This window comes from Larimichthys crocea, chromosome XI, assembly GCF_000972845.2.
Source record: "Larimichthys crocea isolate SSNF chromosome XI, L_crocea_2.0, whole genome shotgun sequence".
NCBI classification, from domain to species: Eukaryota; Metazoa; Chordata; class Actinopteri; family Sciaenidae; genus Larimichthys; species Larimichthys crocea.
The window spans coordinates 22,148,284-22,173,981 of NC_040021.1; the positions used below are offsets into that span (position 1 = coordinate 22,148,284).

At 41.5% G+C, this 25,698-nt stretch overlaps 1 protein-coding gene across 4 annotated transcripts in view; it reads left to right on the top strand.

Annotated features, from left to right (window-relative positions):
* tbc1d32 (TBC1 domain family, member 32) overlaps nt 1-25,698 on the top strand; it is a 67,133-nt gene that overhangs the window by 1,664 nt on the left and 39,771 nt on the right. For all 4 annotated transcript variants that reach the window (XM_027284454.1, XM_027284457.1, XM_027284455.1 and 1 more), the window contains exons 2-23: nt 848-1,004; nt 1,115-1,279; nt 1,350-1,527; nt 1,796-1,867; nt 2,579-2,698; nt 2,967-3,045; nt 3,184-3,287; nt 3,375-3,436; nt 3,595-3,745; nt 3,866-3,925; nt 5,657-5,756; nt 8,391-8,528; nt 10,277-10,366; nt 11,427-11,569; nt 12,268-12,395; nt 13,082-13,283; nt 15,259-15,338; nt 15,952-16,090; nt 18,077-18,164; nt 19,506-19,624; nt 21,038-21,157; nt 21,448-21,536. In XM_027284454.1, the coding sequence (XP_027140255.1) occupies nt 850-1,004; nt 1,115-1,279; nt 1,350-1,527; nt 1,796-1,867; nt 2,579-2,698; nt 2,967-3,045; nt 3,184-3,287; nt 3,375-3,436; nt 3,595-3,745; nt 3,866-3,925; nt 5,657-5,756; nt 8,391-8,528; nt 10,277-10,366; nt 11,427-11,569; nt 12,268-12,395; nt 13,082-13,283; nt 15,259-15,338; nt 15,952-16,090; nt 18,077-18,164; nt 19,506-19,624; nt 21,038-21,157; nt 21,448-21,536 (2,582 nt within the window). In that variant the 5' untranslated portion in view covers nt 848-849. The remainder of the gene's footprint in view (nt 1-847; nt 1,005-1,114; nt 1,280-1,349; nt 1,528-1,795; nt 1,868-2,578; nt 2,699-2,966; nt 3,046-3,183; nt 3,288-3,374; nt 3,437-3,594; nt 3,746-3,865; nt 3,926-5,656; nt 5,757-8,390; nt 8,529-10,276; nt 10,367-11,426; nt 11,570-12,267; nt 12,396-13,081; nt 13,284-15,258; nt 15,339-15,951; nt 16,091-18,076; nt 18,165-19,505; nt 19,625-21,037; nt 21,158-21,447; nt 21,537-25,698) is intronic.

Below are 25,698 nucleotides of genomic sequence, written 5' to 3' on the forward strand. Positions count from 1 at the left end.
TTGTTTTTATCTGAGCTGCACTCACTCAGATGAATCTCGGGTCCTTCGGGTGACAGCGTGGATCAAGGTGTCGTGACCTGAGCCTATTGCATGTTGTCCGTCTCCTCTGGTCAAGTTCTTGGTCTCTTCTTCCACCACAGTCCCCAGTGAAGTCTCCACGTACTGTCGGAGGTACTTGACAACTCCTAACTGCAAAAAAAAGCAACGGAAATAAAATCTTTGACATCAACAACATGACAATGAAGACGGTTGTTCCAGGGGTCACTGGTCCATATATCTCAATATCTCTGACTTACTTGTGGAAGTTCTTGTCGGTCTCCTCCAGGTGAAGGAGGATTCTCTTCGGCACACTCGGTGGACGGAGCTCCAGAGATCCTGTCGTTGATGCTTCTCAGAAGCTGCTTGAGCAGGACTGCAACCCGCCTCGTCTTCAGACGACAACTGAGACATCTCTGAAGCAACCGAGGCAAATGCTGTGGGAGGGTGCCAACGGGTGTCGCGCTGACTGGGAATCTACAACCCCGAGGCTGTGTACAAGAGGGATGAGCAGACTCTACTTCTGAGGAAGCTGAGATCCTTCAACGTGTGCGAGCAAGATGTTGGAGATCTTTCACCCAGTCTGTTGTTGCCAGCTGCCTGCATATAAAGACTCACAGAGCAGACTTACAGACTTACAGAGCATCCTGATGTGTCAACTCTGCTTTTATACACTCTTAAACTTTGTTCTCTACCTTTTTGTGTGGAAAAATAAATGATCAGCGTTAAAAATGCTCTTCTCTGAACATGGGTAGCACTACACTAGAGGCAATCGGCCCCTCACCACCATGCATTTGTGCTGTTTCTGCAGAGATGTCTCAGTTGTCGTCTGAAGACGAGGCGGAGTTGCAGTCTCTGCTCAAGCAGCTTCTGAGAAGCATCAACGACAGGATCTCTGGAGCTCCGTCCACCGAGTATGCCGAAGAGATCCTCCTTCACCTGGAGGAGACCGACAAGAACTTCCACAAGTAAGTCAGAGATATTGAGATATATGAGACCAGTGACCCCTGGAACAACCGTCTTCATTGTCATGTTGTTGATGTCAAAGATTTTATTCTACCGTTGCTTTTTTTTGCAGTTATGAGTTTGTCAAGTACCTCCGACAGTACGTGGAGACTTCACTGGGGACTGTGGTGGAAGAAGAGACCAAGAACTTGACCAGAGGAGATGGACAACATGCAATAGGCTCAGGTCACGACACCTTGATCCACGCTGTCACCCGAAGGACCCGAGATTCATCTGAGTGAGTGCAGCTCAGATAAAAACAATGATGGAAAGGTGACGTTACACTGACGTGCTTCTTTGTGTGACAGGTACCAACAGATGATGCAGACCTTGAAAAACACCATGATCATGGTGGTGGAGTCTTTAATCAACAAATTCGAGGAGGACCAGATGAGGAAGGAGGAGATGCATCGAGAGAAGCAGCACAGTCAGTCCAACAGCCAGTACACCGACAACTGCTCTGACAGCGACTCCTCCTTCAACCAGGTCAGAGACAGCAGACGCACTCTGACGGCAATAAACGGCTACACTTTATTGGTTTTATTCTTAGATTATTGTTGACGACGCCTATAAAGTGCCAAGATTGTATCTCCAGTCTCTCCAATCTCTGCCTGGCATTGATCTGATGTTTCTTTCCATGGTAGAATATCCTGAAATATCTGGCAATGTGCCGTCAGACAATGAGAGCTCTTTTGTTTGGTTTGATTTATGACGGTTCATAATATTCTTTGTTTGTTTTTTTTTCCTTTTGCAGAGTTATGCATTCATCAGACAAGAGCAGCTGCAAGCTTTGGCTGAAAAACTCGACTCCAGCAGACCCAAAGAGGTAGAAACGCTTGTGTAGCACTGTGCCACAGGTCAGTGGTTTCCAACCTAGGGGGTTATAAGCCTCTAAAAATCAAATAAAATAAAGCATCACTCTTTGGTTGGACAGGTTACAGTAATAAAAAAGAAATAAAGCCAAGAAGCAGGTGTGGACTGTGGTACAGGAGACTTTCCTTGGACCTGAGCCTGCTCTGACTATGTTCAAGTATGAATGAAGTGAACTACATAAATTCTTCAATGTTCATCACTATTTACTCTCACAGATCAAATATAAACTACATCCCTGTCCATGTCCTGGCATGGTGTGGTGGTGGTTGTGCATGTGGACGTGTATATATTACAAATCTTTATATACAAAGAAACTGAGGACATCAGCCTGATTATAAAACTGACATTTAGTTTTACTTAACTCACTCAACCTCACGTTGTGTTCATGTTTCTTGCCAATTTCTTGTCAGGAAGGGAGGTGATCATTTTGCTTTGACCAGTTAGTAGTGAGTAAAACATTAATTTTCAGTTGACATAGGAGCTGTGGTGCTAGGAACTAGTTAACTAATAGTTAACAGTTAACTTAAGAGTTATTTCTGTAAGTTGATTTATAACAAGCTGTGTCGATGTTATCCATGTTTTTTGCTCCAGTGTTTGGGAGTCAGTGTCATAGATGTTAATGTGATTATCAGTGAAGGTTGAAGTGATGTAACTGTGCGTGCAGGTGCGTTGGGAGGCTCTTCAGGCGCTCTGCTGTGCCCCTCCGTCCGACGTGCTGAGCTGTGAGAGCTGGAGCAGCCTGCGCAGGAACCTCTGCGCCGCTCTGACCGACCCCGACCTCAGCGTGAGTCCTGCAGCCTCAGCTACAAATCCACAAACGAATCAATGATCATCATCTTCAGTTTTTATGAACTTGGACTTTCAGGCCTTGTGATTAATGGTAACAAGCATGCACACCTTTAGGATTTGTTGCTAATGATTGAGAGCTAATTTCTATCTTTAATTTCCTCTCTTTATATTTTTTATTTAACATTTAGGAATCATTGATTATATATGATTGAGTGTGTGTGTGTGTGCTGATAACTCATGCCTCTCCATCTCTGCTCCATCAGGATAACGTCCTGCAGTTCTTTGCTAAAAGCTTCTCCTCTTCTCCACTGAACGTGACACGAGAGATCTACACCAGCTTGGGTAAGATCTGAACGACAAAGGTCATCAGATATCCACCTCTGAATCCACAGACCTCAGTGTGGACCGTTTTCATTGGGACTATCAATATTGTCTCACATATCATCCATTAACATGTTTATTCTGTCTGCTGATGTGCAGCTAAAAGCGTGGAGTCGAGTTTTCTGTCTCACAAGCTGAGCTTTCCGACCGGCTCAGCTGCCGTCGACATCAACAGACCTGAGATCAGTCGTCTTCTCAAACAGGTACGGCGTCTTTCATCTCACAGTATTTATCTTGCATCACCAAACGACAAACGCTTTATAGCTTCCTCTCTCTGTTTGTCCTCTCAGATTCGGTTGATGAACGACTTTCAGAAGGAGGTGACAACCTTTTGGATCCGCCACCCTGAGAAGTGAGTTGAGAATGTGATGCAGAATAAAATGACTTAATACCAGGAAGATGTCCTACACTACAATTTAGAGCAACATGGGATTTAGTGCACATACTCAGTATCTATCTATCTAGACATACAACGTCACTTGCTTAGATTTTCTTCCCCTCTTGCTTCAGGTATATGGAGGAAGTGATAGAGAGCACCTTCTCCTTGCTGTCCTTCCATCATGAACATGGCTCGGCCTCATCGGGGTCAGAGAAATCCCTGGAGCCCATTCACCTCCTGGCCTTACTGGATATTAAAGCTACCTGGTTTAAAAAGTGGATGGTGTGTATCCTGTGTGTCTTGCTCGATAGTGTCTCTGTCTTTTCCCTCCGGTTCATATTGTCTCATATATTTTACCCTGTCTTCTCTCTACCTTGATCCGTGGACCGCTCCCTCTCTCAGCACGGATACTACAGCAGGACTGTGGTTCTCAGACTCCTGGAGAGAAAATACAAGTCTCTGGTGAGTGATTCACTCAGTAATCGATATCTCTTTCCGATAGCTCCCTTTGTACTTCTGAGAAGTCTGCCACTATAAAGAAACAAGCAGCCAAACGAGCATGAAAAGTCTCACAATCCCTCACAGGCACCAGAAACCACTGCACTGTTGAGTGCCTTCAAGACAGACAGGCAAAACTCTGCACGAACTCGGGAGAGGTGGGAATCTGAACAAACTCTCTCCTTGCAGGCCTGTAGATGTATAAATTCAGCCGCCTTCGAGTCAGATGATGACCTATTTTCACGTGGTTTGAGCCTCAGAAAGAAGCTGAATTTTCTCCTCTAGGTTCTTTCCAAGATTTATGTATTGGAAATAAAAACCAGTGTTGAGAAGGGTAGATTATCCAAAAGATCAGCTGCATTTAGCTTCAAACAACAGTTGTTTTAATTATTGATTAATCTGTCGATGAGTTTGTCGAGTTTAGTTGTTTGGTCCATAAAATTGGTGAAGAATGTTGAGCACAGCTTCTCAAACCCTGTGACATCCTCAAATGTTTTGTTTTGTTCGAGATATTCACTAATCTTAATGTTTCACTCGGCTCCACTGCGAACAGTCCGACATTTCATCCGGTCCATTTCATTGATCATCTTTAAAAGTTTGTTTACAGTTCATCAGCTCGCTGACAGTTTTCTTCGTCCATTTCATTAGTAGACCGGAGAATCAGCTGATTATTGCACAATGCGCTCTGTCCGGTTCATCCTAATTTAGATCGATATGGATCAAACAGGTTCCTGACAGCGCTTGGACTGGATCATCCGACGTCTTGGCCTTTGTCTTTTCCTTTTTCCAGTGAAATCTCTGTGCCTGGTTACAGGACTTGACCTCCGACTCACATGTTAGAAACGAACAACAAAACATTTTCAAACTTGAACACGAGGTCGATCGATCCGGTCTCACATGCATCAAACAGTCAGACCTCTTCCTCCTCACACAGCTGATAAGTACATTCATAAATCCAAAACGCTTAATCCCTGACACTTAAACAAACCATAACTTAGAGATCACATCAGCTAAATAAATGATCTAAATTGTGAATTAACTGGAGTGGGTGTGGGTGGGAGTCTATTGTGGCCATGTGTTGTGTGTTTTGTTAGAGGTTTGGGACAGTTGAGTTTCACTACCAGATAGAGCCAGATCTTACACACTGCACCTTTAAACACAAATTGTTTCCCACAGTCATAGAGGTTTAAAAAAAAACAGAAACTGAAGCTGAAAGATGCTTTCAGGGCATTATTTCTTGAAATCTTCCTCAAAAATTCTGAATTGATTATCAAAATAGTTGATGACTAATCGACTAGTCTTTGCGGCTAAACTTGTTTGTTGTTGTTCACACGGCTCTTGTGTCACTATCACATTTAAGAATTGATTGTTTAATCCTTAACGTCCCTCTCGCCTCTTTGCTGGGACTTTGGAGGATTACTGTGGAGTCGACCATGCACCTTTCTCTAAAGTAAATGTCAATAACTCCTCAGAACCACTGGAGCCTGAACCGCTCTCGCGTCACAGTGCATTGACGCTCTCTGAAATGCTCGGTTTCAGATTGAAGGGAGCTGTTCTTGTCCTAAAAACTCTCGATTATGAGGTTGAATGAGTGCATCCTGCAGTCAGAGAAGATTAATAGCTGTCATTTGATTCAGTCAGTCAGAAGTTTGCAGGAATCACAATAACACGCATTGTTTAAATCTCATCCTTCAGATTATAGCAGCCCTTCAGCAGTGCGTCCATTACAGCGAATCCTGCGAACGTCTCACAAATGAGACGACTGATCCCGGGTCAGCGGAGCAGCAGAACTCTGGTAAGTAAAGCAGTCCATAAACACATGATTTCTTCGACAGATTTATGTATCCTCTCAGGCGCATCCGAATCTTCACTCTGAGCCTCGCTCCGTGTGGTAAACATCAGCACATTTGCGGTAATGCTGATTTAATGTGTCCCGTGAAACAAACCAAAAAAAATATAAGAATACACCCAGGCTTGAACTACCGTGAAAGCCTAATGAGAAAGTAATGCTTCATTTGAAGCCTGTGGGTGTTAAATGTATTTGCACCTAGACTCTGCAGCCATCATTTATCCAGTTTCCTTAATGTGCACATGCTGCTCCCGCTGCCATTAAAACAGAGCAGTGTAGAGGAAAACCACAGAATGGAGAAATGAGAGAATCAGAGGAGTGATGAAGAGAAAGAAACATTGAAGGCTGAGAAATGAAGGCTCAGTGAAGGACGTGACAAAATGAGATAAAACAGAAAAGACAGCTAGTGTACAAATATAATAATAAATAAATTAACTATGAAACTTAGGGAACAATATAACAAAGCATGTGTAGGACGAAATATGTTGGTCAACGAGCCTTTTTTCCGTGACTAAGACGAGACGATGATGAGACGACAATGTTCTAAAAACACTGATGAAAAATGTGCCAATGTGCGTTTCTGTTGACGAATAAAAACAAGATGAAAATGTCATGCAAGAACAAAAATGTCCTCCTTGTTTTCATCGACTATATAAGAAAAAAAGCAACATCCAGTCCTGCTGTCATGTGTTTGTGCCAGCACTTCTTTTACTGTAGCAACATCACGGCCACACGTTTGAAATCCTCTTGCTGCTCTCGCACCTGTGGCTCGAAAACAAACAGCATGCAGGAGAAACATGGCGTACGGACAGCGCGATCATGCTCGGAAGGAAAAAGAGACTGGACGTGTGATCCTATTTCCATTATTTAGAAGCAGAGAAAAAGTCACAGCGCCTCGTTTTGACGGATGGGAATATGTGCGTGAAGAAAACTGCTGGTAAAAACCTGAAAATTCATTCAATTTAATTCAATCAAGACATTTAATCAATATGTTAGCTGTGGAACACAAGTGAACTGGAATTAATCAACAACAAAAAAAATATTCCTGAAATAAATAGAAGACTCAAATGTTTTGACTAAAACTGGACAAAGATTTTGAGACTTTTAGTCGAATAAAATCTGACATAAACAAAAATGATTTGTGAAAGACTAAGAATGAACTTTGAAACAAGACTAAGACTTAATTGAAAAATGGGTGACAAAATAAACACTGTGTGGGACTGTGTAGTGCAAGAAAAGACAGGAAGATTCAGGGTTGGGTTCAGTTAGTTAATCCTATTTCGGACTTGATTTTGTTTTTGATTCTGTATGAGGCGAACTAATCTCATTATTCATGTTTTATTGTGTCTCTCCTTGACGTTTCATGTTTTTTACACATTTACAACCATTGTAGTTTTTCCCCTCACACTGCTAAATGCCACTAAATCCTACACCGGACCTTTAATGCTATGGAGCAATGCTTTTACTAGTGGGGCTCAGTTTGGTTTGTACCACTTACATGGAGGTTCCTGCTGGTTTCACACTATGATCAGCAGTTGATCGCACAGAGAAGTGTAGCGAGGTACCAGAAAGGGCAAAGAATGCTCCTCAGCATGACGCCTCATCCGAGGGAACGGGTACATAAAAGGTGAAACCTCATCCCAGTGCGAATAACCTGAAATGATGGTAATCAAAATGTGAAATTTAAACATATAACAGAAGCCGAATACACATTTTGGCTCCTTCACATGATTTAAAATCAGCTTTGTGAACATGTTGTGAGGAAGGAAATGCAGTCAACAGATATTTAAGATCTCCAGGATACATAAATATGTTTTGGTGCCTTTAATAAGGTTTCATAACAGAAGATTATTTTGTTCTGCTGCTGTGCACAAAGTCAAAAATGAACCTCCATGCTTGAGGAAGAGGAGGAGATACGTGCCCTTAATTTAGTGTAAGTTCACACTAAGATGTGTTGTTATCACGATGAGAGTCTGAGTCCAGTGTCTGTTCTTGCTTGTGTTTGTCAAAACGTAGGCCACATTTCCCATTAACCCCTCCACTCAGCCCTGTGTGTTTATGGTAAAAGGCTACACGTCGTCTTTTCCTGCACATTTTACTGTGAAAATTCAATAAGTGCGAGCGAGTGCAGAGGGAGATGGGGCGTAAGGGGATGTCGGTGTCAGCGTGTTATCTCCTATAAGCCAGCTGGCTCGTTGAGACTGAACATTTCAACCTTGTCTCGGATGAGTGGAGATACGCCGACTCTCCTCGTCACTGACACAGTCCTCATAAAAGAAGGAGTGCTTCTTTTTTTTTGATCCTCTGCACCCCAGAGACACTCCAAGGTTGCCACATTTCCATTCGTCTGTCTCGTTCTGTTGCAGAAGCTTTAGATATGAAATGTCTCTAAACTGTCCGTCCACCACGGCATCACAACAGTTTCATTCATCGTGGTTTCATGAACAGTTAGAACATGGAAAAGTTCAATTTTACCTATTTTCAATCTATATTTTACACGATGAGTTAGCCATTGGATAACCCTCTTCCCTCCTTCCAGGTTCTTTTATTAATCTTAATTTTGATTGATCTGTGTTTCAGGTTCAGCCCAGAGGAGTGTTTATACAGGCAAAGAGCTTGAATACGCCTTATTTGTCCACTCGCTGTGTGTCCTGGGGAAAGTGCTCATCTACACCAATGGGAGAAAGCTGTTTCCCATCAAAGTGAGGAAGCGCAAAGGTACAATCCCAGAACGTTTGAAGCAGTTGTGTCTCTAAAAGTTTGTCTAGCCTTTTGGGGGTAAATATATTGAGATTCACTGAGTGTTGACAATGAGATATAACTCATATCTGTCTGCTAAATATGAAGCTACATTCAGAAGAGGACGATACTCTCATGTCTGTGGTACAGCGGTAATGTTCACCTCAGGTAACTCTGCAACACAAAGTGACTCAGCTTAACTCTTTAATGTTTGAATACTGTATATTGTCCATTGTCGCAGCTGCAGGAGTCAAACACGTGGTTTAAATGACTCGGAGTTAAAGGGAAAAACTTGCTGATTGTAGGTTATTGCCCCTGTGTGAACCATCTTTTCATCTTATCTTTCTGATTTAACAACAAAATAATCTTTACAGCAGAGAGAGTCAGACGTAGGAATGTGTCTGATCAGCTCAGACGCGGCACCGCACCCCTGAGTTCTCCTTAATCACTGATAAAGTTACGTAACGGTGTGAGCGATACGTAGGCAGAGCATTAAAACACACTCATTGTCTCTCTTGTCACGGCTCTAAACGTCTCTTTATTTAACCGTTAATCACTCCTCTTCCAAGTAAGTCTCGAGGGAATCATCGTGACATTCGAGAGGTTTATGTCGATCGCGTGGCCCACGCTGTGGGTGGAGGCCGGCTGATGAGTCTCACCACACCTTGAAGTTGGCACCGAGATCAGCTTGTCATGTGTCATATTCATCACTTTGATTTGTTTCATCTGTTTGCCACAGTGAGAGTTGATTTTAATAATATTTTATGAGTTTCCCGTCACTGTAAGACACACACAGAAACACCTAAAACAGATTGAAATGTGATTTATCGCCATATTTATTACATTTGTCTCCAGTTCAAACTGTGCAGACATTTGTCACAGCCTGAATGTGAAGTCCATCATCATAGCTGCTGCATATGTGAACTAATTTATAGTTTCCAATATGATTTATCTTAATGATTCCTCAATTAATTGAAAAAACGACTTCAAATTGGTTATTTTGTTCAACTAACTATAAAAATCCAAACATATTTAGTTGATAATGATATAAAACTTAAACAAATCTTCACATTCGAGAACCAGCAAATGTTTAAATGATTAATAAGATAAGATAAGACAGACTTTAATTATCCCACAGCGGGAAAAATCACTTGTCACAGCAGCTCGTGTACACAAGGTTGATCAGAAGTGGCTCATAAATAAGAAATCTACAGAAAAAGTCATGAAGTCATGCTGGCAGTGGTAGGAGCTGTTTAAGGCCTCCTCAGTCTCATGCAGGAGGTGAGAGGAGTTGTTCATGATGGATGTCATCCTCCTCTCCACCACTTCTTCCTCTATGGAGTAATGTAGTATCAAAATAAATCGAGTAATTGTGTCAGCTGTAATATGAATATGAAGTTTATTTATGCAGTGCATTTCACAAGACGGGTGTAGACTTCAAAATAAAAGGCAAACAGATGGTTACATATATAAAACATAAGATAAGAAGGTGTTAACTAATGTTCCGTTATATGTAGCTGAAACGTGTGATCTGATGCATAAATCCTAATATCAGGCAGATATAAAACTCCTCCCGGCACTGACTGTGACCCAGGATTAACCTCGTCGGCTTAAAGGTTACCAGAACTTCAGACCTGGACTCATTTCCTCCTCTTTACCTTTTTACCATCACTGTCTGGACACGGTGTAGCCAGACTCATTGACTAATTTATCACGTGTTGTTTCAGATCCAGTCAGCCTGACGGACCTGGTCGTCATCCTGATCAACATCCTGTACCAACACCCCAAACCTCCACACGGTGACCCCTCACACACAGGTGGGGCTCTGCACACTCACACACGGATATAAACTACGTCAGCGAGCTTCAGCTTCCTCCCTGGTTTCAGTCCAGACTGCGAGTCTCGGGTCAGGCGCTGAAGGAACATAGTGACCCTCCCTGTGAGGCATAACAGCATTGCTCAGACCATATCTTTTATCTCTTAACCTTGTACTTAGTCATGCTGTACTGTGGCTGTCTCCTGGAAGACCTTGCTTTATTGCACTATTCATTCTCATGAATTACACTGCAGGAACTTTCCTGCCAGTGATCAATAGTGCCCCCCTTGACTTTGTCAGGGAACCATCTTGTTTGGCAGCTGCAGGGAGTCATAGATCTATATTAATATTTTACCTGATGGAGCCTGATGGAGATGAGATTATTTTCTGAATAGTATCATGATGCTACAGAATCCAATGCCATGAGTCATGGATTAATTAAAAATTAAGTCATATAAAAGGATGAGACATGAGATAAGATACGAACGGGGAAATTCAGCTTGAATACAGAAGATGGATCAGAAAAATACTAAATAAATAAATAAATAAAGGCGCCCTGGTGGTTCAACTGGTCGAGTGAGTCCCGCTGTGAGATCTCACATTCCCCCTGATAACAGACGGATAACAACTTCTAACGGAGCTTTATTAGTGCCCCCAAAGTTTAAGTTAAATTATTAGTTTTTTGTTGATTTCAACACATTATCTAATGATGATGAATGTTCCCAAAACGTCTTGAGTTATAGAGAGTAACAGTAGAATTACTACAGTGCATTCATAATTAGTGTTAGTAAAAGTACCGAGGTGTCACAGCTAAATGTAGGTCAATTATCAAAAGTTAAATAACTTTTTATGCAGCATTACCTCTTTCATGTTGTTAAATTGTTATGTATACTGTATTTGTTGTATTGTTATAGATGCCTTTACATGTAAAGAGCATTTTAATGCTGAAGTTCAACTGCTTTACATCCTACTTTCAGAGGACATACAACCAACAGTCTGAGACAAAAGTGTTGCATTTCATATTGTAAGCAAACATCATCATTTCTGATTTGTGTGTTCAGATTCGCTGTCGCCCAGCGGCCTGGCGATGGAGGTGCTGTGGATGCTGTGTGAGAGGACCGAGTGCGCCACGGAGTGTCTCTACCAGACTCCTGTTATAGAGACACTGCTGGCTCCTGTTCTAGCTCTGCTCAATGGACAGCAGGTCAAACACACACTCACGCACGTTTGTTTTAATACAGCAGTGGGTTGGATAGATCATCAAAAAGTAGATAAACTACATTTAAAACAAATTAAACAAGGTGTGCTGCTGCCTTATATAATATGATCATAGCACAGACATGTTGGTGTAGGACCTGTTGAGTCTTGTATCAGTTGTGAGTTCAGCGAGCCTGTTAAGACACTAAATATATTTTTACCTTTTAAATCTAGATAAATAATGCTTTTAGACCTCACCGTATCATCTGTTAACCTGATATATTCCCTAACCACTAACTTTAATTCTAAACCTCATCATAAATACAGAACATTTACTCCCAATACACACAAATTCATAGCCGCAAACTTCCTAATCTCAACCATTACCCCAAACCAACAAGTTTTTAACCTTGACTCCAGCAAAGTGTTTGCTACAATCATGTTAGAAAGACCCAAAAGAGAAGCTGTTAGTTTGCCACAGCAGGACGCTTTCTGCCTCGCCTTTCAAAAATCAAATCTTTTTAAAAAATCTGTTTCAAATTGCGGAAGCTGTCTGAAAATCTAATAGCTTTTTCTTAGTTCAATCACTGTGGAAGTTAATGATGTTATTTCAGTATTCGATATATATTCCCCCCCTCCTGGGACTCTTCTTGTTTCTGTATCAGCGGTGTAATTTTTTGTCTGTTTATCCTCCACGGTTTGCAGGCGAAATTAAAATCTCCCGCAGCAACGCTGACTCTCATCGCCGATGTTCTGGCCCGCGTCGCAAACACCGACAGAGGATTAGCTCTCTTCTTATACGAGAAGAATGTAGTCGGAGCCCACGGCGAGAGGTGAGGCGGCGTGATTGCTTTATGATTAAACCCGGTGTCATTTTGTATCTTGTCACGGTAATTAATAAATTACATTATTTTCTGACTTTGCAAGAAAGCTTCGATATGAAGTTAAGTTTGCATTACAAATCCTGCAGCTTGTGCACACATAGCAGATTAAACCGGAGGATGTTGCCAGTTTCTCAGACACTGTTTACATCTTTGATAGACTCCTACTGAAGGATGTTTTATTAAAGATATTCAGGGTCACTCAGAGGCCTCCGGTTAGTTTTATATTCTGTTTTAAGTGGTTGACTGACTGACCTCAAACTCTACAGTCTTAGCAATAAAATATTCACCAAGACTGATACCACTGTTCAGTACAAATCTTTGTTTTGGCTCTAGTATCCTCTCCTCTTAGAAATATGTTGAAGAAATGAGCATGAAAAGTGCAAAAGGGACTGTGAGCATCATGTTTCTTGTTGGTTAAGGAGCTTATAAACTTATAAGGACAAAACTAAGTTAATAAACAGGAACGGAAAGGACTCAAAGCGTGCCATAACTTCAAACACAGACATGAAAAATTCATATCAGGACTCTTTTGCACACTGCGTACCACATTTCATCTTGCACACACGAAAATGTGTCCACTTAAAGCCTCTTGTCAGCATGTTTCTCTCTCTGTCTGCGTCCCTTCTCCTCTGCAGAACCTTCGCTGCTCATGTCATCGTACAGTTCGCCCTCAGGCTGCTGGAGAAGGAGCTGTCGTCGCAAAGCGAGTCCGACGTGTCCCACGCGTTATGCGGAGCCTTCATCTTCGTCTGCAGGCAGATATACAACACCTGCGAGGGTCTGCAGGTCCTCCGACCTTACGGCCTGCACAAGGCCGTAGCTGCCGCGTGGAAAAAGGTAGCTGCACTTATAATATGTCAACAAGACACTGAAACTTTGTTTTTGTTTTCTTGGGGTCAGAGATTCACATACTCAGTGACTTCTGCTCAGGTTTTGAGGGCTTAAAGAATAACTATTTAACACGTTAGAAAACATTTGGCTTTATCTGTGTTGCTGTGTGTTGTTTATTACAGGCAGAGTCTGTACAGAATGAGGCCTTTTCTTGGAGAGCGCTGCCTGACTAATCTGCCCTTGAAAGCGTTGTAAAAGATAAAGCAGATGAAGTGTGAATCTTTCTCCTCTTGACGTCTAATGGAGGGGCGTCCATGTCTAATGATCAGTCTCACCGGCTGGAATACTCCTGTCATGTTTCATTTGCCTGATGAATTCAGTGTTCTCACTTCATAGGAACCACCAAATGGATGGAGATTAAACTTAAACGTCGACATCTGCTCGATTTGATTTCTGTAAAATATGGCTTCTGTCGGGATGGAAGCATTAAAATATCGGAATACCTTTAGTGATTAAGTCAAAAACAGACACAGCTGGATTGTAAAACTTCCAACAGGAAGGAGACGATGGTATATTTCTGTAAACACAGCGGACAATCCCTTAATATCTTATCGTCTTTGTTATCTAAAACTTCACGTCAAAAATTAACTCGTATGAGACACTGTGGCATTAACATTTTTCCCACTCACTTCCTCCACCTTTACCCAGTGTGTGTGTGTTTGTGTGTGTGTTAAATATTAATTATTATTCTGCACGTACTCCACGGTATTATTTTTCAAATCCAAGGCCACATCTGTTTTCGTATTGTTGCGTAGCCGTACAATGTTGTTGACCATAAATGGACACCAACGTCGCCCCCACAGTTTTTGTGGGAGGGATTTTAAAGGAGTTCACTGGGGGGAATAAACAGTTATCATTTAAAGGTCTGACCCTCATGTCACATGGTTTGAGAACGCCTCCTCACTCCCCCTCAGCTTAGTTTCGCTCAAATCCTGGACGCCCATGTTATCATGATATACGACTCCATAGATACTCAACAACTGAGCCACGATCAGCTAACCTTGCTGTTTGACATAACTTCAGACTGCATCAAATACATAGAAAGGTCTGTCTGAAGGTTTATTAGTTTCTGAATGATCTTTTGAACCAAATCAGACACATTTAAGCTGCTCTATGACATCTCCTTTTGATAAGTAACGCACTGTTTTACTCCTTTGAAAACTTCTCTTATAGAAGCTTTGAAAACGTTCTAAGTGTTAATAGACGGCCCTTCCAGCAAGTCTGCTTGAGTAGCTTTCACTGCACTCGTCTAGTTAAAGACGCACCACGCACTAACATACAGTTTAAAAGTCTCAGTGGGTTCTTTTGGACTGCACATTTACGGATTATTAAGTTTATTCCATTAAGACTTAGGATCGTATTTTCAACACACAGTAACATTTTATTTTGATGGGTTGTTTGTAACCTTTTACCAGCTTATTAGTTGAGATTCAGCAGCCGTTGTCTGACATTAAACCTTTGTGGTTATGGTATGTTCATGAATATGTCATGTCACACAGACGTCTAGAGGTAATCTGCAAACAAAGCTGTTGAAATGTCCCAAATAATCTGTAAACTGTCTGTCCAATGAAGTGTCACTGAACTATTTTTTTTTATACGATTAAATGATCAATTATAGATCGGTTACAATATGAAAAAAGCAAATTGTAGAAACAATTTGCAGAGTATACAGTGAAAGTCAGAGAAACAGAACAGCAAGGTTAAACAGTTTATGAATTTAAACTGGATTCCAACATTTTCTATCTACACATATAGTTCGGTATCAGTCTGTGTATCTGTCTGTAGGCAAGAGTTCATTTAATCTTTAATGCCGGTACCCTCAGGTCTCCCACTGTTCTAGGAGCACGATGTGAATAATTCTTATAAAAACCTTCAGAAGTGCCCACACATAATACTTTTTCACTCCTTTATTTATTTCTAGACCAGTTCTTTGTCAGAGAGAGTCCCAACCCCAGTACCTGGAGCCACGGCTGTAACATCCACCCAGGAGCTGCAGAGCATGTGAGGCTGCACACACACACACACAATGATCAACACTGAATGTTTATTCGACTGTAATGTCATTTAAAGCCTCCTGCAGAAATCTTGTTCCCTTGTCAGGACATGACTGATAAACATACACCTTTGAATATGCAAGAGGAGATATTTGAAGTGATGATAACAACGATAACAACCCTTTTTGCTCCACAACAACCACTTACACTGTGTGCAGCAGACTTGAGATATTGACCTGAATCGGTTGATGATTGCCGAGATGACCATAAAATCAGGCTGCACTGAGTTGACACCAACATCAGTCACATAGTACTGTACTGTACTGTAGCTGCATGCAAATGTTACATCACAATCAAGATGTTCTTGTTTTAATGGTGCATAATAAATAACAAAACATTGCTGTAATGGTGAGGAGTGTCCTCTCAGTGCTACATGTTGGATGGACTGGTAACACATGAGCTGGGTGGAGTTAACAACCTATGGAGTTCACAAATGTCCAAATACAACCTGACTCAGTTGAGGTTAAGTTATGATGATATAATATGTCGTTGGTAAGTTTAGATGATTCGATTTCCTCCACTTGTTTGTCTGCGTGATCGTCTTCCTCCTCCTCGCACAGGCTCATCTGGGAGGAGACGTTGCTGGACAGCCTGCTGAACTTTGCTGTGACTCCTAAAGGCCTGCTGCTGCTCCAGCAGACGGGAGCCATCAACGAGTGTGTCTCCTACATGTTCTCTCGCTTTACTAAGAAACTACAGGTAGTAACAAACACCGCACACTTCACAGTGCTACACAGGTTAACTGTGGGTATTTTCAGTTTGCTCCTCTTCCATTATAAAAAAAATAATACTTTTGCAGAGTGTGCTGTTTTTACCCAGCCTTTAATCATCAGCTTTTTCTTTTACAGCAGCAGACATACACACTTACTCATACACACACACCTGAAAGCTGCCCAGTCAAACTGCACTTAGTCACTGAAAGGCCCCAGTGGAGCAGTTTGGGGATCAAATGACTTGCTCAAGGGCACCTCAGCTGTGCAACTATTCCCTCATTCCCTTCATCCAGTTTCTGAGGGGAAAATGCATGTGAATTAAAAGATGGAGTTATAACATATCAAGTGATGTGATTAAAACAGTTGTGATATGATAAAAAATATAGATATTTTTCAGAATTTTCCCCCATTCACAACACCTCATGTTATCTCAATGATGGAAGCAACTAAAAATAATTAAAAAAAAAGACTGTATAAAGAAAAATAACTCCATGACATCCATGGTGCCATCATTGGCAACAAGATGTGGATCATGGGTGGGTGGAGCTGTGGTAGACACACTTATTCTTCATAACTTTAAGCCTTAACATAATGTGAACAGGTGAGTTGTATATAAACTCACCCTCAGTACAGTTGTCATGAACGGGGAAATTAGCTACAGAGACCAAAACTGTTTTTTGTACCAGGCTGTAAACATGTTTATTTCTGCTGTGAAGTTGGACATTTGAACATGGGGACTTATGGAGACTGACTCACTTCTGGAGCCAGCCTCAAGTGGATGTTAGAGGAACTGCAGTTTTTTTGCTGAAACTCGACTGAGGAGCTCACTCAGATATTGCCAGAATGAATTAGTTGTAAAAGCAGTGGCTGCAGATTTACAGTTAGTCCGATAAGTCTGTCGTCTTTTACAAAGCACTTGGACTTTAGTGCTGATAAGCGCCGATGCTGATGTAGTTCCAACTGTTTCATCATCTTTATGGACAGCCTGGAAGAATTAACTTTGGCAGACGCTTGTTTTTTTTTTGTTTTAATCCTGTAATACGCCTAAAGTAATATTACAGGAGTTACAGTCGGCCAACACTGACGCAGAACTAAGAAAAAAGTCATTACACAGCCAAATAAAGGTTCAGTTGGCTTGATGTAATTGTTTTTGCTTGTTGACGTCCATAACTTATATTATGAGACAAAAAAGAGGTTATTAGACCCCCACATATATATATGCATGCTTGCAGTATTTCTAGGTTTGTGTGTTGTTTATTGTTGGAACATAATCTATCTAAACCTTCATTCTGTCTGTTGGCGTTTGTCATCGTTAGGCTTCATTCATTCTGCAGAAGACGTGTCAATTTGTTTCTCCCGCTCCTCGTTAGGCCACAGTCGTATTTCCTGAAACCTGTTCAGTATTCACCGGTAGCCCGGAGGTTGTTACATGTTCTTACTCCCACACCGGCTTTAATTTATTAATCCCTGGACTCGTATGCATATATGCCCATATATAAATAGCATTGTCCGTGATTCATATTGTAGACACACACTCAGTTATACCGCAAACCGCAGCTAATCCTCTGTGGGCTTCATTTACTGCCATTGTTTACACACTTGTGTAATTGCTTCTCTCGTTCGGCGTTTCACTTTAATTACAGAACGTAATTATATTTAGCTCTATTTTTAGTCGTGACATTGTGTTGTAATGTATGAAGCACCCTCACACTCCAAAATCAATTTGCAATTTGATTTGTAGTTAACTACGACGCGTGGCGCCCTTTTCAGGATTCTGATAGTGTCACAACAGAGTTAGCGTCCGGAATCACAAACGCCGAATTAACAATTTTGATTCTTACTTCCGAAGTAAAGCTTCAAAGTCAAGTCCTTCTTCTTTCTTTAATTTGTCTTCCTCTCCCGACATTCATTTTTCACTTCCATGAGTACAAAATAAAACAGTTACGGTGGTTCTTTGTGTGTGTTTCTGCAGGTGAGTCGCTGCGAAAAGTTTGGATACGGGGTGATGGTGACACAAGTAGCAGCGACTGCTCCAGGGGCGGTGGCTCTGCACAGTTCAGGTACTGAAGCACTCACCAGCTGTGACCCTCGAGGCTTTTTGCGTAGTCGACATAAAGCAGACAACGAACAGCCCAAGGAGGAACATGTTTGTTTGTGACAGGATAAGCGGATGAAGAAAGAGCGAGATGAGGCGTTACATGTCAAGTTTCACTTTGATTCGAGCAGCAGAAATGCTCCAGAAACATATTTATAAGTAGCGTAATAAATCACATCATAGATTCATGCTGATGTTCATTCATATCTTGAACAATCACTGAGGTCATGCCTTCATTTCTGACGATGAATACAGAATTAATACATAAACAAACACAGTTCTGTAATCATAGTTTCAAACTAACTTACAGGAACAAGTTTTAATGTGCATCATAAAATGTGAGCGCAGCATAAAAACTGCAAGCTGAGTATTTGCGTGCACGACGTGTTGAGCGTTAGCCGAGTCAAATAACGACTACAGGAGCGGTTTATTAAGACGGCGAGTCGTCATTAAGGGCTTCATGAGTTAAAAGAAACCAATGTTTCCTGTCAGGTTGTACTGAGATGTTCAACCAACCTTTTCATACAAGACACAATATGCAAGTGTAAAATTGAATTGCAGATTTGGAATATTTAAACTGTAACATTTGAAGTGTTTGGGTAGCTGAATAGTAAAGACGTTTACCATGTAATCACAACTTCCACGGTTTGAATCTGGCTGCAGACGTTCGCTCGTGTTATTCACCTCTGTCTCTCTCCTGACATATCTCCTGTCTGTCTCATAAAATACCAAGAACAAGATATTATCTGAAAATATTGGCCTATCACAGATATATCAGTATTGGTGCATGTGTTGTCCCTGTGCACTGATATGAAACGATTTCTTATTTACAATAGAATAGAATAATATATCTTTATTGTCATGACGCAGTGCATAACGAAATTGAAGTGCCGCCTTCAGTGCAGGAAGTACAAAGTATAAAATACAGATAAAAGGGTTAAAACTCATATGTACAGTATATACAGAGCGCCAGTCCATGAGTTATTTCATGTAGTTAGTTAGGGCCCTGATGGCCTCAGCATAAAAGCTGTTTGTGGGTTTTTATTGTCCTGTTCGAATAGGATGCATCTGGGGTGGGATGGGTCCTTGATGATGATTTCTACATCTGTTTTTCTTAATTTATTGTTGTTTATAATTCCCAGTTTGCTGTTTCAGAGCAGTGATGTTTGTATTGTTACTGTAAAATATCCCGTCTCTTTGTGTTTGATAAGCACATTTGAAGGTTTTTTTTATGTATCACATCCACACACATGGAAGGCTTTAATGAATTCCATACTGAAACCACTGGCTTGATGTCGTGCTGCAGGTTTCGTCCGGGCCGTGGTCGTCGAGCTGTGGTCTGTCCTCGAGTGCGGCAGCGAAGACGTCAGGGTGGTCCGGCCGAAGCCCACGCCCATGGAGCCCATAGACAGGAGCTGCCTCAAGGTACTGTGGGTGTGAACTGATTAAACCTGAACGGAGACATGTCAGACAGGACTGCAGTTCACTCTCAGCTCATCTCGGTGCTTTAAACCTTGAGACCTCCTCGCACGTGCCTGCGTTTTCAGATAAGCTCGGCAGGATCTCCAGGTTCAGTCTAGGACAAGCTCAAACTCTCATTTGAAGTGTGTGTCTGTGTGCGAGTGTCCAACGCCGTGGCCTCTGACAGGAGCCAAGTCATCTATCTCAGTGGAACTAGCCAAGTGAATACGGACAGCCGTTGAAGTGTGAACTGTGCCCCGCCACTGGTGACTCCAAAGCCCGGCTTAGCACTGGGTCAGCTGCCAGGTTACATACATACAATCAGACCTTCAAGTCCGTCACGACACACAGAGAGATCCAGAGCTGAGTTTCATATTGGAAAGAGATAAAACAAGCTCTGACGTACACACACAGATGTATGGTTGTAGCATTTTCACCTTCTGTGAGTTGGAATTCGTTCAATGTGTTGGACTACATTGAAAACACAAGTAGACAGATGGACAGTGGAACATGTTGAAGTCTGTAGCGCGCCTCTGAAACATCAAACAACTGCGCGCAGAAAGAACGGATGTTTCAACCTTATTAAATGGCTTTCATGTATATGTAAGAGTGTGAGTGTGTTCATCAGAGTTTTTTTCTTTTGATTCCTGTTCTTCTTGATCTTGAGATGAGAGCAGGAGCTTTTATTCTCGGGGCTACTGTTCACATATTCACACGTAATTTCACGGCGCTTGCATGCGGTCATTAACTTTGTATTTCCGTAACATCCGTCTCGAGTTTGCTTTGTTTTTTCATCATGGACAAAATTCAGTGTAACATCAACTGGCTAGTTGAGGCGTTTGTATTTTATTTAAAGGTTGTGTGTATGCCAGTCCTGCCTCTAAAAAATGGAGCCCGGTTGCTCAAACAAGCCATCTGTGACAGCACCCACCTGTCAATCAAAGCGTCCACGCTCTTAACCCTGCATAACTTTAAGCCTTAATATAATGTGAACAGGTGAGTTGTATATAAATTCACCCTCAGTACAGTTGTCATGAACGGGGAAATTAGCTACAGAGACCAAAACTGTTTTTTGTACCAGGCTGTAAACATGTTTATTTCTGCTGTGAAACATGGGGACTTATGGAGACTGACTCACTTCTGGAGCCAGCCTCAAGTGGACGTTTGGGGAACTGCAGTTTTTGATACAAATCAAGGACAGAAATTTTACTAAAAGTAGATTCAGTCTCGATGAAAATGATCTGAATCGTCATCAGTGACTACATGCCTGATCCGTCTTCACAAACACTCAAATCTTTAATTTAAAAGGATCTCAGTTGTAAATTTATATTTGTTTCCTCTGATCCTCTGGTTATCTCTCTGTCTCTCTCTCCTCAGTCCTTCCTGTCCTTGGTTAACCTTCTCTCCTCCTCCCAATCGGTGTGGGAGCTCCTGGGCCGCCAACCTTTAGCCAACAAGAGTGAATACACCCTGAGAGAGATGCCAACCTCCATTCCTGTGAGTGTTTTTCACACTGTGTACTCAAGACTCACGATGCAATGCCTCTTCCAGCCATTTGAGGGCATGTTTGCACTTTTTATTATTCAGCCTCCAACCACCACCCACGCATTTGCTTTACCTCACAAAAAAAAAAAGAAGAGCCTCCTCCTAAACTCCCAGTTCACCGAGGCAGATGTACATTTTTCACCTTACATCATAAATATCCACACTGTTTTCTTTTTTTTTTTTGCAGCAGCAGCACCACGGCTGCTGTAGTCGTTTTCACAGCCTCTCCTTCTACTCCACAGGATTTGATTGACAGGCTGATTGCTGTGAATTCAGATGCGAAGATTAATTCCCTGTTCCACTATGAGCAGTCTCACACGTTCGGCTTGAGGTGAGATTGATATATATACATATAAATATATATATATAGTGAAAGGCTGATGAAAGGATTTCTGTGGATAAGACAGGAATAAGCTGGGCTGTGTGTGTGTGTGTGTGTGTGTGTGCGTGCGTGCGTGCGTGCGTGCGTGCGTGTGTGTGTGTGTGTGTGTGTGTTTCTATATTTGTAAAAATCAGATATAAGTGCGAAGATGTGTGAAGAAATTCTTCTAAAATGAACAAGCATTTCCAAATGAAGGGTTAGGATTGTAGTACAAGTTAATACTCCTAATAATGTTCTAAAAATTGAAAATATCTGTCTGAGAAAAGTTGAATTTTAAAGCTTGAAGGTGGTTTACTGATGTGTGTTACTCATGTGCTACATGCTACAAAAAGTCGGGAGATGCAAAGAAATCTGTGCAGGAGGATGTTTTTACCTACACAGGTACGCATGTGTCTGTCTGCGGTGCATTCCTCCGCCTTTTTAAAGGCGTTCTGAATCACAAACATCAAAAACATAGCTTTGTTTAGAGCCTTGCTGACTCACTCACTCTTGTCTGTGGCTGTCAGTCAGCCCACTCCTATTAACATCCGGAGGTCGAGTGAACAGGAACGAGATGCTCTGTTCCTTTAGCACGCAGGCCGATGGATGAACTCGCGTCCCGTGAATCCACTGTGGGTCATTTTACTATCAGTACGTGAAGTCATACTGTTATTTTGAGGTGTTGCTTGAAGGCAGTTATTAAACTGTTTGAGGGATCCACACAGCTTCATTTCAGTCTTATTTATTGGCCTGCGTGGGAAGTGAGGTTCATCCAGCATAAAAACAAATAAGCAAATAAGTAATAAACAACTATGAAATGGAAAAAAAGAGTTACTGGAAAGGTTGTTGCCGTCAAATCGATCGCTTGCGTTCAAAATCACCAAACTATACTGTTTCTAAACCCAACACATCCTTATTAAGACAACATCTCCGACAATACAACAGCATAATTCAGTATATGGTATTATTTTCATTCGATTCTCTGAATTAGCCTGAGGAGATATTGTACACATTGTACAGGGATAGTGCTTTATTGATCCCAGAGAGGGAAATTGGATCATCAAAGCAGTGACTGTCACACGAAGACAGCGCAGTGAGTAATTAACAATGTGTCAAAGGAAAGGAAACACACTGTAGAGAGAACAGAAGAGAAGCAATCAGTACTGCATTATAATGTCAAAGATATGTCAAGTGTACAGAATAGTATTTACTATTTAGGTATATAATTACTGCATATAATAATAACAGTATAAACACACACTAGATATTAAAAACCAGTCCAATATTCACTCTTTCGGCTTTTGGATCTATTTTGGGTCTCCACCAACTCCTGAGAAAAATATCTGGCTCTTTAGCTGCTAAATGATCCGCTACGTTCATCAGATAGTTTCTAACTGTGTCTGCCTGGTGCAAGGAAGGTCGGTAGGGGAGGGAGAGTGAACTAAAACAGGACATTCACAGCCTAGACAGCTAAACGGTGAATGAAATTGACGACCATAAAGCTGAGAAAGCTGCGGATTCAGGTGGTAGTTCTCTATAGGTTCAGAGTTTGATGACTACAGCCACAGATAAAGCGTCTTTAGGAGGTATTTATTAGTACTTGCACTTTAAAACTCAGCTTATCTGCTTTATTAGGGCTGTGCGGGTGTGGTTTGATCAGATTTGAGTGACCTGGCAACATCACAACAAAGGCAAAAGACAAAAACATCACGGGCACAAATCGAACCTGTTATATCTGCTCTGACGTCGGCAGAAAACAGTGTGTTCGTGTAGGACCCTCACTCATAAGAAGCTGATTGAGATAAAGTGATGCCGTGGCATTTAAAAGACAGTCACAGTGTAGCAAATGTACAGAAATGTTCAGCCAGCAGCTGACTCAGGCTGATGTCACTGCAGCAGGAGGCATCAGACTAGATAATCTATAGCTGGATGGCAGTTGGCAGGAGAGACCTCCTGTTGCAGTCATTGTTACAGCGTGGAAGGAGCAATTTCCCTCTGTTGCTGTGGGGGAAGAGGAAACTTCACCACAGACCAGTAAAACATGCAGAGCTAAACCATCAGAGGAAGTGGAGCCAGCTGTGACCGCTCATGCATTAAAACTTGACCTGACACATGCATCTATTGGAATATGAAGCAGCTCCTCTGCTGCTCTCACCAGAAATCAGATGCAAAGCTGGATTTAATTGCTTCATGGGTTGTCGTTTGGGTTGGCCCAGTCTGTATTCAGTGGAGAAGAGCGCCATCTGCAGCTTAAAGGACTAAACCACTGAACCAGATGAACATGTGAAATCACATTAATATAAAACAGTGCTCAGTTTAGCTACACAGTGATTCATTATTAAGTGGTTTTGACATTTGTTTTTCTGTGACTGTCAAGAAGGGAATAGATCTTGAAATTCAAGCCAAGCTGTGCAAAAAGTAAATATAGCCAAATTATCTATAGAGACCAAAATAGTTTTTTGTACCAGGCTGTAAACATGTTTATTTCTGCTGTGAAGTTGGACATTTGAACATGGGGACTTATGGAGACTGACTCATTCCTGGAGCCAGCCTCAAGTGGACGTTAGAGGAACTGCAGTGTTTAGTACTTTAGGACATTGCCGCTTGTGTACACATTCATGATCAGCTGAACTGTGACAAGAGATCGTAAGCAGAGGTGAGATTAACGGATCAAAAATGCTTCAGTCGTGGCTCCAAACAGTAAATATTTAGAAGAGAAATGTGGATCAGGAGTTCACCTTCTCTACCGAATTATCTTTGGTTCTTGAACTGATTCTTCTCAGAATTCAACAGTCAAAATATTTACTCTTCTCATCAGGAATAAGCCTGCCTCGTGTGTGAACTGTCTGCACTTGAACAGAGTCGACCTATGCCTGTCAAAATAGTGGTTGGTTGGAGAGACAAATATTTTTATGAGGTGGTTCGTGCTGGAAAAAAAGTTTGAGAAACGCTGGGCTGCATGATTAAAGACCACTGAACACACACTGTTCCACCTCAGAGTCAGACATCACTTTTGTTTTTAATAATAAATCCGTAATTCTAAAATATATTTGAAACTTTTCATACTCTAACGAAGCAGAGCGCCTTCAATTTTTAAACACTAATCTATTCCCTTCCCTGTGGGTAGCATTAATCTATTCATCAGGACCACCTGCTTGTGTTTCATCACTAGCTCTCCCTCCATTGTGTCATTATTTTTATTGTTTGTTTATCTGGATTCCATTTGTCTCAAACAGAAATACTGGTAGCATTAAAAAGTTATTAAGTTTGACTCTCTGGAATCTGCAGATACACTTACCAGATGCTTGCTACTGCAGGTTTTTGCATACTTTTGTATTTCCCACTGAGACGTGACGGAAATGATGCTGACAACCTGGAAGCCTGACGGAGAGTCTCTTTGTTTTTGTCACTGATAAATGGGAAAATAACTTTTTTGTACTGAGCTCTGTATTGATACCAAAACATGCCATCGTCTGTGACGGGGCGATGCATTCACGAGGTCTAAGGCGATGGACGAAAGTTCATTTCACCTCCGGTCACACAGGCTACAAGCTTGTGTGATTACATGACTCGACAGGTGTCGATCTATCACGTTTGCCCCATAATGAATAAGAGATAACAGCTGCAGGTTGTGTGTTCTTTCCCTTCCTCAAATAGAAGATAGGAAAAGTTTACAAGTGAGTAGTTGTCTGATTTGCATATACGAATACAAAGTGATCGTTAAGAACGATCCTTTAATTGTGAGAAATGTGCTAATCGTTGTGTTTTAAGGAGCTGCATATTTCTTCGTTGACACTCAGTTTTGTGCTATAGGTGCTTTTATTTTGCAAGGCATCGTGCTCAGTTCCTAAGACAGCTGGGAAATGTAGGTTTTTTTTGCAGTAGTGCGTTTGTTGGGTCCCATCTTCAGCTGCAGGTTTCTACACATTTAATGCACAGAGAAGTTATGTCAACATGACATCTGGACAAATTAAATCACGCTGATGTTATTTGGTGTAACATTGTAGCTCAGTGAGACAACAATGGAGAAAAAAGACATATCAACCTTTAGATACGCAGACGATCCTCGATTAATCATCAAAGCTCTAACTTCTGGTTCTTTTTACAGGCTGTAAAACGTCTGCAACATGTT